Below are 15,492 nucleotides of genomic sequence, written 5' to 3'. Positions count from 1 at the left end.
AATAATGAATCATAACGGATAGTGATTTTTACCGTTGATATGTAACCACTGGGCTGAATCTGACCTTGGTTCAGCACTCGGAACGTGAATAAACCCTATCGAATTATGCGACACATTTACTTGGCGCGGTTGCCAAAAGTTATATTAGGGGAGCGTCGTTCAATAGAAGTTGGAACTGATATTTAAAACAGAGGGCGCTGTTGATAATTCCATTCTTCTTCAAGAAAAATAGTTCAGGGTTATCGTATTGTATTGCGCAATAATTGTTTGAATAAAGTGGTTCGATTTTTTGCGGGGATATGATGCAATAACGATAAGCATTACAATCATTTTAATATTATGATGGCAGTTGGTGTTATGAAATCGGAATTCTGTTTTTGGATGACTGCCAGGGACTACAGTAATCTCTTCATCCTGTTGGTAGATAATTTATAGGCCTATTAAGACTGTAGTATTAATATTTCGGAAACAATCTTTCCGAATGTTGTTCACATGACATTGGTTAAGCTTGAGGACCAGAATAAATACCTTTTACCTGTTTTTACCTCTGGGTAAATTCCATAGGCCTCCCTAAAAGTGGTCGTACAGTCGTTAACTGACAAACTGAAAAATATATTTATTTAGAATAGGCCGGATTTCAGCATAATGATTGGTTTTGGCACTCAGAATATAAAAAGAAACATTTGGGCCATTGTTCCGGACCTAACAGGCATAATGTTCGATACAAATAAAATTAAAATGTACCGAGGACCAGAAATTTGTTCATTCGAATTTCACTTGAATAACATTCACCACATAGTTATATTTAACAGGTATAGGCCTAAAATTGATCCTCGTCCCAGATTTGACCCTCTCTTCCCTGCTCGTCCTAATACTTGGTCATATCAGAGTGTTCACTACCACCGTTCTCAGACTGTGAGGAGTTTATCGTTAGATAGCATTTCTTAGGCCGCCTTTAGGCATACATAAGCCTTTTTGAAAAACTTCAAAAAAGTGGTCCAATGGTCATGCTTGGGCACACGTATAGGCCAACTACTCAGTTATTGCAACATGTAATTTAATTCTGACAATAGGTCGTGTTGAATCATCATTAAAGATAGGGATACTGAATCAAGTACTTTTACTTTTTAGCTCTCAACTTATATATTATATAACGTTTTATTTTCACATTACAAAATACGGTATTGTCTCATTTCTCACACATTTCAGGGCGGAGAATCGCACCTTTCCACCGACATTTGTACGCGGACACAAGTATCACCTTTACTAATGATGGATGATTCATAATATTAGGTGATTGATCGATCTAACTTAATTATTAATTATGAATTCCCAGTATAACTAATTTGGTTGCGTAATAAAAGAATGAACCATAAACGAAAAAAAATAAGTCACACCTTGAACACTCTGACCAAAATTCGTTAATAATCTTTGATGTACCGGTACGTTTTCGAGTAATCACATTGATGTAGTATGGGAGCAGAACAATGTGCACTCTGTATATAAATCTGTCTAATAATGTTGTGTTAACGTTTCTCGAAGTTTCTTTATATACCGTACCGTATTTATTTTAATAAACCGTACCCGCTTTGAATAAACTCCTCCCGCGATAAGGCCCCTCTTCCATAAAGAACATCGTTTGAATAAACTCACCTTCAAAGAATTTTTGAATCTACAAGCATTGACCAAGCGGAATTATTACTGTATTTTATCACTTCTTAATATCAATTGTTGTATTTTTTAACGCCTCTATCGAATAAACTTGCCTCTAAAAACCTTCCCCAACTTTAAACGCCTCGAGGCGTTTATTCGAATAAATGGTATATTGCGAAAGAAAAGATTCGTCAGATTTCTACCAAATGATGTCAAAAAAATTAATAAGATATTATCATACATTCACATAATTATCGATATAGGCCTAGTTTCCTTATTTCATAATTTGTTTTTATATAAGCAGAGACAGCATGAGAGCTGAGCTACATAACGTCTGAAAAAGTTCCGTTTTTAGTTGAAGACTATGGTTTACACACAGGAAGGCGAATTTTCCATCACTGAAGTGAGTGTGCGCTGTGCATCCCCACCTCCTCACACTGCAGCCTGACTAACTCTACGGAAGTCTAGATTATTAGTGACTAAAACATACCCTGGACATAAAATTAAAACATAATAGGCCTAGAATAATAATACAATGCTATAGGAACACGGTACTAAGTATAATGATTACCACTATTATGTATCGTAAAAAGTAAACATTGTTGTAGCACAAAGGGACAAAGTACACGCACTCTAAACAAGCATATCGGCCATTTTACAACATTTTATTCCGAGTCAGTTCCCGATATTAAAGAAAGAACAGTCCTGTCTGGCGTTGGAGTATGAAATAATAATGTATACGTACATAGATAACAAAACGTAAGTACAGACAATTTATTTTCAATTTGTTTATGTGAATTTAAAGTATGCGTTTTATTAGTTATAATACGTTTGGAAGTACACTGAGTTATTTTATATTTTATATTTGCAACACGAGAAATAACGCTTGGGTATTTACACATTCAACCATAATAATTACACAAAGGTTATGATACGACCCCGTCTAAGCCAAGAAAAAGGCCTATTAAAAGACAGCGTAGGATAGGCCTAGACCTACGTCGACAATATTTTACATCAATTTTCGTTTCATATGGTCAGTGAAACTAAAAATATCATGTAGTGGCCACGAGTTCATAACAGTCTCGCCTAAAATCACAATCACATATTATAGATACATTTTTCCCAGGACGATCTTACCATAATAATAATTTTAAGAAAATTTCAATAGAGAACTCCTCGAACCCCTGACGGGCCCACGACAGTCACAAAAATGTACGAACATGTAGGCCTATTCAATATTATTTTTGATGTTCTTAGTTAGCCTATATTTATATAGGCCTAGCACTGATGAAGGGCTATGTGTTGCCCGAAAGCTCTGCTAACTTTTCTGGCTGTTTTTTATTTATCGTTTTGATTTAGCTTTTTTTGTATCTCCATTGAGATCCAGCCACTGATACCCACAGCATTGTCATTTTTTCAGTAATTTGCCTTTGGATTTAATATAGGCCTAGTTTATTAAATTTATATATTTATACATTTCATTTTTTACCTAAGACCCACGCCCCCCTCTCTCTCCCTATTGCCAAATTTCTGCCGATTTGTGATGATTCATATAGGACCTTATGTCATCGAAGGGCAATACAAATCGGAACAATACTTTTACTATTAACAATACCATACCCGGAAAACGATTGACGTCTGTTATGGTTACATTTGTGTTCTTGGAATGACTTGAAATGTCAACGTTTTCGTTAAACAAAAATACTACCTATGTTTACAATTACTTACACAGTGTTTGTTATAACACTCGTTACAGGTTCTTGTGTGCAATTGTTCTTTATACAATGCTATAATGCTATAGCTTAAATAAAATAATACCGTACACATAGCCAACGCACAAGATGAGTTGACCAATCACAAGGGACAGTTCGGATGATCCATTGTGACGTGATTGGGTCCAATTGCTTGTGGTGCGGTTACGTCATTTTGTTGCGACGTTCAAGTAGCTATACAAGCAATTTAACAGTAAAACCCCCTTCTTTGGGAGACCACTAAGAGGAGAATTTCCAATGAAAGGATGCGAACAAGGGGACAATTCCTATCCATGAGACACTTTTAATGGGGGACATCATTAGGCCCCGAAAGTGTGGTTCTATTGTATAGACCTATATAGTACTGTATACAACAGTAACATCTCGAGAGATGATGCACGCGCATGTTTGATGATAGACATTTCGAGAGGGCAGTTTCAATACACCCAGAATACACGAGGATTCGACTAAAAACATTATAAACATTGTTTTGTATCAATATTATATTTTAAGAAATGCAAATAATATTCCGTGTTAATTTTACTTTGATTTTCAATTAACAGGCAAGTCGATTATGACAGAACGTCGTTAATAGGGGCTAATGTGAACCCATATGGAGACGTATGTTACACCGTTGAACGTGAAGGCGCTAGTAAGCCCGATCCACGTACCCTGAAAGGCTCTGCCATTCTGCAGGTGATGTTAGGTGTACTTATGCTTGTGTGTGGTGTCCTGATCCTGCTGTTTGTGGATTGCCAGTTTGCTCAAGTTTATGTCGGAGTCTGGAGTGGTGCATGGGTGTGTACACATTGTTTTACCAAAGCAATCTAACAACAGGATGCTGAGCTACGGAGATCAAAGGGTTTATCTGTGGCCGGCACGATCAGTTCCACGCCCTTTACAGAATAATGTCCACAGGGTACTTGTATTTGTCGAAGCCAGGCCTAAAATCAAAGAACGGTTATGAGTTCCTCTCTTGGCAAGGCGCGCTCAGAGTTCTGTTGTTGGATTTCCCTGGTTTTACTAATCATTTGTCATATTCGATTGGGAACTTTCGTTGTCAACGTAAAGATCCGTTGAGTACTTTTTGTATTCGAATTGTAATTAAATTTGTGCTTAACAGAAAGTCATTTGAATAGAAAACGTTGACAACGAAAGCTTTTTCGTTAAGAACAATCTCAACGCTCAAAATATTCCGTTAAAGAAGTACTCAACATAAAAACTGTACTCAACGGTGAAAGTCTAAATCGAATACGACAATTGTTTCATAGTTCTCCAAGTCAGGGGAAAAAGTGTTTACGTAGCGCCACCAGCGGGCGTTTTGACTTGTCACCTGTGGACTCATATTTGTTGGCGTAATTTTACATCTAGGATAAACAGAACTTTTGAAAGTAGATTAGTCGAGACAAATGGAATGAGCTTTTGTTTTTTTAGTTAAGTAACCTAATGTAAACTGCTGTTAGTTGGATTGTTGAGAATATTTGTTTATTATGTACTGTTTATGAACGCCAGACTTGTGATCTATGGAGTGAGAGATGATTCGAGTCCCACCTGAGTAATAGGCCTACTTACGATCGAGTATATGGCAATCATCTGACTAATTAACGGTTATCTTTATTAAATATTTTGGGTTTTTTTTTATTGTAAATTTGTAGTTCATATTGTCTGGATGGATGGGACTCTTTGCTGCCACTTCAGTGTCCAGAGGTTGGGTAAGTTATGTACAAATCAAAATGTTTCTATGTTTACACTTTGTACATTATTGTACCACAATCATCATGATGTTAGTGAAACCCCGCGTATGAATATCCAACGATGCAATCAATCCCGACTAAAATAAGTAGAAAAATATTATACAGAATCGACAATTACTTTTGAGTTTATAGCCTTGGTGTTTCTCAGAGCTAATAAATAAAGGAACAAGTTTCAATCATCTTGCACTTTCTACTACTTATCCGTAATTGCATTTCTCAACTCTATAATATCATGAGGAGAATTATTTCTCCATGGTTTTAAACTACTAATTAATTATCTCTATTAATACCTGGAGTTTTACTTTTCTTCTATAGGTTATTACATATCTCACGATGTCATGCATTGCTTCGTTGGCCTCCATTGCAGCGATTGTACTGAAGGCGTATGCTCTCGTCTTGGAGGAAAACGTATGTAGCCTATCTTTGACAGAGATCAAACATGAAAATGATACCGTATTTTATAAATCCACAAGTCTGTAAAATATATGAAATATTGTGTTGCTTCCATGACGCATATTAATTGTAATTTATTACATAAACTTTATTTTCTGTATCTTTATAATTTAGTCAGATTGTCTCCGATTGGAAGAAATACTGTTGATTGGTGCTGCCAACGAACTCGTTATTTCCATTTTCGCCATCGTTCTTTGTAGTATTCGGATCAGCTCTTTGGTAAGCAAAGCTAAAGTCTGTCTACATTATCAAACTAGTTTGACAAAAAAGAGTGATGTTTCCAAATATGGTAGTAATATGACATCATCATGTCCATATATGGGCACATCACGTTGGTTTGTCACATAAAGTTTCACAGAGCTTTACATTTATTATATGAATAGTCTTGTTTAACCAGGATTTCTATTTTGCGACCATTACGCGTCTATTAAGTCTACATCATCAAACTTTATGTGACATCAAATGTGATGTGCCCATATATAGACATGACTATTTCATATCACTACCATATATGCCCATATCACTACCATATTGCGGTTTGGTATAATTATATTTATTTGGTCTATTAATCAATGCATTTCGTTAACAAATTGAATCTAACTGTTGTCTCTATAGAAAAAGCAAAGGCATGGATTCATCAAACGTGCTCCAATATATAGACCACTTTGATCATGTATGGACCGCCTACCACGTTGGAGATATGAAACGCCAATGATAGCATTAGGATTTGTGATGTAGTGTATTATCGAATCCTAACGAAGCTTATTCTTTTTAATTGATATAACATTAGTTGTCCATAGCAAAATCTTTAAAGGTTTTTAAAATTTAACCAGGCCTATAATATTGTTTAATGGTTTATGGGTGTAGTAAACACAGAATCTGGATTCCCTTTTGGAATTCCAATACCCTAATGTAGTTTATTAAATTAATAGTTTTATCTTAAAACTCCAAAAATATTAATAATTGATTTAATTATAGCCTTTATGTGCAGTTGATTTATATTGTAGAGACTCAGACTGTTGAACTCATTCAATTCTACTAATGTAAATATTATATTTCGAAAACATTTCTTAACGAACATTTATCCGGGTTGCGGGGGGGGGGGGGGGGTATAGAGTTTTATCTTCGAACTGACTATAAAACGTAGGCTACATATTAGTGGATTAGTAGGCCTATGTTTGTGAACAATGCTAACCTGTTTTATTAGACCCAATTGTACGTTTACGAGCCACAGACGTATATTCAGAAACCTTAATTTTTAGCATATTACTTAAGAGCTTTCTTCTTTGTTCCTGTTATTTAAGAAAAAAATAAATTCTTCTTAATTCATAATTGTGCTGTTTCTTTAATTGTTCTTGTATTGTAAAAGGCTCCCTGGAGTCTGATTTTAGAAATTTCTGCTAGTAGTAGTAAAGTAGTAATCTGATTGTACCTTCTTACGTTCCCGTATACCATTTATACAAAATAAAGGTTGCCTTATATTAAAAAAGTACCTTTTTTCATAATAAAATTCCTACTGAGGAATATCAATAAAATCTACGAGAATATGAGGCAATTCATTCATTCATTTATCAGTTGTGAATTATCTCCATTTATTTTCATTTGCATATAAAATAAACATAGACATTGTGTTTGCTCTCAGATATACAAATAAATAAATTTAAAAAAAATCTAAAAAAAAAAAATACAAGCTCAAGTATTATACGTATGAAACGCCATATGGGCCAAACTATTTATCTTTTTGCTAATATTAAGTCAAAACTCCGTCTATTTTTCTAGAGGGCGTAGCGCGAATGCGTTTCTGTTTCTTTGATTTATAAAGAAGTCTTTAGTTTGGTTTTCGGTAAATCATACGTAGATAAAATGGAGGACTGACTCGCGTCGTTCTATCGGTTATGTGGATGGAAAACAGAGTGGTGTGGAAGGATAATGATGGTGGCAAAAGTGTGCTACTCGTCAATAAATTAATATGTGTACACAATACAAAATTCATAAATAAAACTTAAACCCTCACTAATCACTGTTTGCCTCATAAAAATAAGTTCATAAAGATAGGGGGACTACGTCTGATGGGACACCGGACTTTTTTCAGTCAGACGTTATTGTTACGCACCACTAAAAGATAAGTGTACAACAACCATCCACTCCTTAACAAACACCATTGTATGCGTTGTGCATGTGCAGTTAATATTAGAGAGAAGAAGCAAGCAAGTCCATATTGCTTTAAATAAGGCAATCTAATTTTTGAATTAAACAAGCTTTGGAACAAGACCAATAACGTGGTGTATATGTTAATCATACACAAATTGGATCTTTACAAATATTGCATTTTTCAAAGGTAAAATGTAAGTATTTAAAGGTATACTCTTTGTTCACAAGAATTAGTAGGCCCTTAAATTAAATATAACCTCCATTTACATAAAGAATACTGTGTGTTGTTGAAAAGGAATTTTAGTGAAAATAGAATCCACAGTTTCTTGTCTCCACCTTTTTTCCACTAAATAGGCCTATTGCTTTTTCCCCACAAAACTTTAACGCTGGGTATGACGATACAGTAGAATCACAGATTCAATATTTTCCACCCGGGCCTGGTTCCCCACTACTGCATCTACCTGGTCAATATAATTAAAATATATTATTGTGATTTTTCTAGATGGTCAAACAGAAAGTACAGAAACAGTACTCTACCAGCCTAAGACTAGAAATATATTTTCAGATCACGTTGTTTGCATTTACTTACACGGTATTGTGCTTCTCACGGCCAGCAAATATATGTCCTATACCGTACTTGTTATGCTGTTAAATGATATGATTGAATTTTTCGGTAAACAATGCTTACCAACAAGATGTACAGCAAACGCTTCCTTTTTGTAATTACACTTTGTTTACTATCAATTATTGTGTACTATAACAGAATGTTCTATACGATGCCAACGATAAGATATAGTTCCAAAACAAACGTACTACTCAATTTGAACAATAATGCCGGTTGTATAACGAATGTATCACTGGATGGAAAATCTATTGACACAGGATTATCTCGAAAGATTTCGTCTGATTCGAACCCTATCACACAATCAGTGGGATTTGAAACCACATTGGTCAAGCAGTTATCTCAGCCGAACGTACCACGTTGTATGAAAACAGTCTTGATATGGTGGATTCCAGAAATTGCGCGTAAACACTTTGCTTATGGCGGTAACGAAGGACAAGTAAATTGCTCAGATTTAGAATGTTCTGTATACATAACATATTCTGAAAATGTGTCTAAATTGGCCAACGCTGATATTGTGATATTCCACGCAAGTTTTCATACTCGTAACCAAGAATATAAGTTATTTCAGAAGAATCGATCACCGGCTCAAATTTGGATTTGGCAGACGTGGGAGAGCCCGACTCGATTGTTAGGAATGGTCAAAGCTCCACCGAGTTGGTTTCATTTTAACCTGACTATGTCATACAGCTTTGAGTCGGACATACACGTACCTTACGGTCGATATATACCTTTCGAACATCCTCAAACGAATAATGTGGCAACGGGCAAAAACTGGTTACGCGGTAAAACAAAACTAATGGCATGGATCGCGCACAATTGCGTAAGCTCGACGTATAACCGATTCGAATTTGTAAAATATCTTCAGACACAGTTGCCAATTGATATATATGGACATTGTGGCAATCTAACTTGTACCAGTTGGAACCAGGTGTGTCAAGCTCTAAAAAATTACAAATTTTTCCTTGCTCTTGAAAACAGTGAATGTAATGATTATATTACAGAAAAGTTTTGGGAATGGCCCTTCTTGTACGATTTAAATGTTGTCCCTATTGTATATGGACCTTCAAGAAAGGATTATGAAAAAGTAGCACCACCAAATTCATTTATTCATATTTCGGATTTTGATACTTTGAAAGATTTTGTTAAATATATTAATCTAATTGAAAATGATGTGGAGATGTATAATGCATTCTTTGATTGGAAAAAAATGGGTCGTGTGGTTAAAGAAAACGATAACTTCTCGCCATCGCGAATATGCTCTTTACTTGACGTTAAACCTCCAAAACAAGACCATAATATTAATGGAGAATGGTGGAATAAAAAATGCAAACCATCTTCGAAGAATCGATATCCATTCAAGCCTACAAAAAGACATAGTGGGAAATAGTCTGGATGCAATCTAACAACAGGATGCTGGGCTCCGGTTATCAAAGGGTTTATCTGTGGCTGCGACACGATCAGTTCCACGCCCCTTGCAGACAAGGAGAAGGAGAATATGTACATTGTACGTCTGTTGGTATTTGTCGCAGCCAGACATAAGATCAAAGGGCTGTTCTTACGAGTTCCTATCTTGGCAAAGCGAGCTCAGTGCCTTGATTAAATTGCCTTGGCTTAACAACATGGTATATTTTTAGACATTTGCTTCTTTATTATCATTCACATCATTTTTATATCATTTTAAAATGAAATGAAAAGAGACTAGCAGAAAGAATTTAATTTCAATTCGTTACATAAACTTACTTCAATGTATAAGAGTTACATTTTCTTGGCAAGCATTTTGTAATGAAACATCTATTTATTTAATAATGGTATGATTTGTACTAGCAATAATAATAGTCATTGGCAATAGTTCCGCTGATTTGAAATTCCTTGTAAAATATCCAAATTATGTCTTATTTAAAGAAAACGCGGAAAGTCGTTGCTGGAATTAGCACTAACCTTTGGAAGATACAATAGTTCTTAAAATTCTATTGTAGTGTGTTCCGTCCTCGTGGACTTTCATCATTGTCCGACTGAAATTAATAGGGCTTCGAAACGGTAGAGTAGGAAAATTAAACGATCTATATCATTTATTATCTAAATATTTTCATTTGCCAAATGTGTTTATTATCATTCCAGAAATAGAGTGTATAGAATGGATGGTATCTTCTATCCGGGTTTATATTATATAATAATAAAATTATATTGAGTTTTTTTTCAATGTTAACTATTAGGCCTATTGCATTTGTTACCTTGTAATAATAATTTGTTACCTTGTAAGTATTTTCTATAACATTGTAATACAGAGGTAGATTGATCTTGTGAAAATAGCCTTTAAATGTGGTGCTCATCAGTTTTTTTCCCGAGCATGCCTGAAACAGTTGCAAACGTTTACTTAATGTTTCCTTGAGGTACCCTTATGAAACATCCCATATTTTCTGATTATGGATGTAGCCCTGATACACTAAACGCTGGTACTCTTTGTGGAACCGTGCCTATAGGTTTATGAGACTATAATCATAAATAATAAGCACTGGTAGTAGACCTATTCATCTTTAGTCGAATTAGAATGGCTGTCATTTACTGACGACAAGCCGAATACCATTATTATGTCTTCCCTAGGCCTACTTAAAAAAATCAGCGGACTGACAGAAATTTCTGTTCTGGTAATTTACCTGGCGTTCGCCCTTCTCTCCATACAAGGAGTGGTGTTCACGGAGTATATTCTTCAACTGCAACTTAATTCGAGTAATAGAGACGTGGAAGTAAGTAGCGCCCAGATACTTTTAGCAAATTGGACAACAATATTTCTGATATGTCAATCTCTTCCGGCGGTTTTTGTTATTTTATACATCTCAACATGGAGTGATTGTATCGGCAGGAAGATTACAATGATTTTACCGACGGTAGGGATGCTTGTAACGTCGATCAGTTTCACTATTGTTTTAGTGTATCGATTACCAATCGAATATCTACTTATTGGTAATCTTTCAATTGGACTTACCGGTAATACAATCCTACTCCGATCTGGTGTTGGTTCGTATCTTAGCGATATCTCGAACACAGCAAACTTTACCTTTCGAATGTCCGTACTGCTTGGCGTCAACTTTTTGGGTATTGCACTTGGACAGTTAGTTTTTTCCGTTTGGATAGACAATAATGGATTTATTGAGCCTTTTATATTTATAACAGTCCTATTAGTTTTTTCTATTTTCTACATCGTTTTCATGATAGAAGAGTCTATTGACACGACGGTATTAACAAAGAAATATTCTTTCAAGAATGTAGTAGCTGATATGATAAATGTAATATTAAATAATACAAATAATCGTCGAAAGATAATGTTACTGTGGATGTTTGTTCGTATCTTAAACTCTTCGATGGTAAATGCATTGTTTCATGGACTTCAACTGTATGCTATCGGTCCACCTTTGAATATGTCAACTAGCGGCGCCGGCTACTTCACATCATCCTATTTTCTATCCAACACCGTAGGTAAGTATTTCTCTAATTGATACAAATTATGTTTATTAAAATACTTTAAACTAAATGAGGTAATGTTTTCATGCGTAAATCATGACAGGTTCAAATCCTGTTGTTGCGCTTTCCCTACATTTTTATGCAGCTTAAAAACATGACCTTTGACATGTAGACCCATTTTGTCAGTCATATATACTGTTAGGATCTTGATCTGCTAAATATATTATTATTTTTCAGTGCGGTAACTTAGGTTTCTGGTATAACAGAATTGGTTACAATTGTGTTTTCTTTAGAAATAGATTGAATTTTGAATTGATATCACTAGAGACGAAAATTACTGCAAAAGGACCAGACTTAAGCTCTGTCTACACTATCAAACTTTATTTTTGGACACATCACAATTTTTGTTGTCAAACTAGTTTAATAGTGTATAGACAGAGCTTAATAGAATAATGACGTTTCTGTGCCTGGTACATAGGAATAATAATTGCTGTTTTATTTTTCAGGAATGTTGTGTATTACCAAATTATTGCAAAAGTTGTTTAAAACAAACGATTACACCCTTTTCTATATTGGGTCTATATCAGCAATGGCATCATCAATAGTCATCGCCGTGACCTCTGACACCTTAGTGTACTTATGTAAGTGTGATGATAGAATATTTTGTTTTTCATTATAATGTATATAATATAACATCTAAATCGAATGTTATGTGAACACACATTTAAAAACTAAGCTGCCAGAATATGCCTACGGTAAGAAGTGAAATATTTCGTCTATTAAATCATGCGTGGTATGGGCCTAAATTGTTTGAACATTATTTTTCTATACTAAAGCCTAACTTTAATTGTAATTTTTATTTAGCAATACCATTGGCAGTTTTAGCAGTCTTACCAAAGGCAATCGTAGAGGCACGTTTGTCGAAACTGGTAGAACAAAACGAACAAGGTTAGTCTAAATGCAGCCGAATGTTTTTGTAGAAAAACAGATTGGAATCGTCAAAGTTAAGTTTTTAATTTCTGATTTGGCAAAGAGCCATCGAAACGAATAAACGCAAGTATAGGCCTATAGATTTGTTTTCAGTCGAAACTGGTTCTAAACGTTGGCAGATTTTCAACAGTTTTTTTTTTCTCTTTTGTGGTGTAGGTCTAAACATCATTTGTATTCACAAATATCATCACATCATAAGCATAATATTTCACTAAAAAATAGGCCTACTACACAACATTCAAACAAATTAATTAATGTTATCATTTTTATGTAACTAGGAGCCGTATTTGCCCAGGCTGGTGCACTTGACAATATTGGATTCTTGCTGGGACCTATTTGGGTTGGTGTCACTTATGCGGCTAGTGTTGAAAGCCAGCCAAGTTTAATATTCTATATAATGTTTATTGGATCATTGTTGAATATGCTTGTGGTAATGTAAGTATTCTCCTAAAATAAAGAGAATGTTTTTTGTATTCAGTAGTTAACATAATGTACAAAAATTGCCAAAGGCATGTGGGCCTATACAGAAATAAATTTTCTTGTGTTTGCAATTATAAATGGTCTATCAAAGGAGTTATTAGGTTAAGAATATAATTTATTAGGCCTACTACATAAATATATTATGCATTATCCTCTAGATTATGACTATATTTGTTTCTCTTACAGATTTATTCAGTGGAATTTTGGTAAAACGGAGGAAACAACAGAGTCATCTAATTCAGAATTTAACGAAAACATTCCTCTTCTAATGGAGACATAGACTTGCCCCAAGTCTGTATTATCTTTTTTTATCTTTATTTGTTTTTATTTCGACCGCGATTTTTTTCTGAAAATACAGACTTGTGAAACACGTATAGAAATCGATTTGCAGACCGCAAACATACGATAAGAATGACGTAGGTTATCATACCGTATTTGGCTATATGGGGCGGGCGGTATGTAAATATGGATTTCGAATCAACCAATGATCATTTTGTTTCAAAATGAAAGAGATCGAGTACGTAGGCCTACCAGTGCTTAATGTACGATCGAGACTGTTGAAATATAAAATAGTAATGCCAAGTTGTTTTGTTTATTAATTGTTTAGTCCTTGGCCTTGCCTCTTTCGTAGGTCCTACTCAACTCGCACGTATGACCTGCCAAATAAAACGCCAATGAAGTAGGCCTACATACCACCGGCACACAACAGGGCTACACCACCACACAGAACAGGACAGGGTCTGGGTGGGAATTAAATCAAAATTATCTCCGCGTAATAAATGATCCATTCAATGTTTGATTTGCGGAGAAGCTAGCCTATCATATATCAAGACGAGTTTTCATGTTTCAAAGATCCCATCAAATGTTTACCAGACTACTAGGCATGCGCATCATCTTATTTGTTGAGTCTTTGAAATTCTTAAATATGAATATTTAAACGGTGTACGAGAGAGTAGCCAATCGCATGCAGCTGAAACTAGTCAACCGGATAATCGTATGCACCAAGAATTCTTGGTGTCAAACCACGTGACTTGTGCGTGTTTCCCCAGACGGAGTATCCAAAATCAAGTAGTATACGTATGAAACGCCATATGTGCCAAAATATTTATCTTTTCACTAATATTAAGACAAAACTCCGTCTGGAACCCAGACTAATGGAGACACTATAAAAATGGTGGAATGGAAGAGCCAACCCTGTCTTTTCCATTGCAATTTCCGAAATAATAATAATAATATAATATTATATTAATATTCCTATGTAGACATTATATCATATAAAAAAATTGATAAATATTGACAGAAAATTTCCGACAACGTGCGCTAGGTACGGAAACTCATATGAAGGCATTAATTTCAATACATTAGGCCTAATGTAGGATAAATTAAAGGAATAGATTATGAATAATGATGCATGAGCCTAATTTTAGCAGCTATTCGTATTTTTTTTTAAAGCAATTTTTCCTATCCGTCACGCTTAATTGCTTGAAAGATGCGAAAGTTTATTGTTTGACTACAAGCAATTAAGTACTAGCTTTCGCTCTCTGCGGGTGAAATAATTGCAGGCTCCGGGCGACGATTGTATGCTGCTTGTGAGGTGTTTGCAGAGGTGGGAGATTTTCTATCACGCATGGTCATTACTTTTTCAATTTAAGCCAACATTGTGTTTCTTTATCTGTTCAATTTAAATATATAAATGTGATTTTTTCGGGTGTGAGGTACAACAATGAATTGTTATCTCATTACACAGTGCACGTACTAAACCAAGGGTAAATATATATATATTGGAGCCGCGTTAGTGCCGAGTTAGTGCTCAAGTTAGTGTTTACCGACCAACCGACCGACATAGTGAGCTGTAGAGTCACGTTGCATGCACACGCGACTAAAAATATGGAACGATCAATCTTTGAGTGAGTGAAATGGCTTCTACCGTTTAGTGATATAATCAGTGCACAAGGGTCGAATAACAATATTTAATGGAACAAAATGGAAACTGGTGGTGATAACATTGTATAGCCTACCCTGCAACTGATGCTTGGAAGAGTAATCTTCCCATGCTATCATACCATTTTACGTTCTGGTGAGACGTAGCTTCATTAAAAAGTTAATATAAATAAAGGTCGTATTGTTGTACACTTTTTTTCGAAGTTTTATTTGTGTTGTTTTCAATTATTTATTT

The 15,492-nt window shown here is 35.0% G+C and overlaps 3 protein-coding genes across 3 annotated transcripts; all 3 read left to right on the top strand.

Moving 5' to 3' along the window:
- The first annotated feature begins 2,158 nt into the window (after positions 1 to 2,158).
- LOC140046716 (uncharacterized) lies at positions 2,159 to 6,943 on the top strand. Its single transcript, XM_072091421.1, has 6 exons — positions 2,159 to 2,412; positions 3,968 to 4,202; positions 5,060 to 5,116; positions 5,474 to 5,566; positions 5,726 to 5,830; positions 6,227 to 6,943. Exons 1-6 carry the CDS (start codon positions 2,387 to 2,389, stop codon positions 6,278 to 6,280), a joined length of 570 nt encoding a protein of 189 aa, XP_071947522.1. The 5' UTR covers positions 2,159 to 2,386; the 3' UTR covers positions 6,281 to 6,943.
- A 1,572-nt stretch (positions 6,944 to 8,515) lies between these two features.
- Positions 8,516 to 10,508, top strand: LOC140046708 (alpha-(1,3)-fucosyltransferase 7-like). Its single transcript, XM_072091415.1, has one exon. It carries the CDS (start codon positions 8,527 to 8,529, stop codon positions 9,772 to 9,774), a length of 1,248 nt encoding a protein of 415 aa, XP_071947516.1. The 5' UTR covers positions 8,516 to 8,526; the 3' UTR covers positions 9,775 to 10,508.
- Positions 10,509 to 10,787: 279 nt separating this feature from the next.
- LOC140046696 (proton-coupled folate transporter-like) lies at positions 10,788 to 14,200 on the top strand. The gene is made up of 5 exons (XM_072091407.1): positions 10,788 to 11,861; positions 12,353 to 12,487; positions 12,711 to 12,794; positions 13,115 to 13,271; positions 13,503 to 14,200. Exons 1-5 carry the CDS (start codon positions 10,976 to 10,978, stop codon positions 13,594 to 13,596), a joined length of 1,356 nt encoding a protein of 451 aa, XP_071947508.1. The 5' UTR covers positions 10,788 to 10,975; the 3' UTR covers positions 13,597 to 14,200.
- The last annotated feature ends 1,292 nt before the right edge of the window (positions 14,201 to 15,492 follow it).

The sequence above is a fragment of the Antedon mediterranea genome, chromosome 1, assembly GCF_964355755.1.
Source record: "Antedon mediterranea chromosome 1, ecAntMedi1.1, whole genome shotgun sequence".
In the NCBI taxonomy this organism is placed as follows: domain Eukaryota; kingdom Metazoa; phylum Echinodermata; class Crinoidea; order Comatulida; family Antedonidae; genus Antedon; species Antedon mediterranea.
Note: the sequence above shows the minus strand (reverse complement) of the source record. Positions and strands in the feature narration are given on the sequence as shown.

Coding starts and splice junctions, on each gene's coding strand:
- LOC140046716 (XM_072091421.1), top strand. CDS start 2,387: ATGTATACGTACATAGATAACAAAAC. Junction 4,203..5,059: donor GAGTCTGGAGTGGTGCATGG/GTGTGTACACAT, acceptor GTAAATTTGTAG/TTCATATTGTCTGGATGGAT. Junction 5,117..5,473: donor CTTCAGTGTCCAGAGGTTGG/GTAAGTTATGTA, acceptor TTTCTTCTATAG/GTTATTACATATCTCACGAT.
- LOC140046708 (XM_072091415.1), top strand. CDS start 8,527: ATGTTCTATACGATGCCAACGATAAGATATAGTTCCAAAACAAACGTA.
- LOC140046696 (XM_072091407.1), top strand. CDS start 10,976: ATGTCTTCCCTAGGCCTACTTAAAAAAATCAGCGGACTGACAGAAATT. Junction 12,488..12,710: donor TGACACCTTAGTGTACTTAT/GTAAGTGTGATG, acceptor ATTTTTATTTAG/CAATACCATTGGCAGTTTTA. Junction 12,795..13,114: donor GGTAGAACAAAACGAACAAG/GTTAGTCTAAAT, acceptor TTATGTAACTAG/GAGCCGTATTTGCCCAGGCT.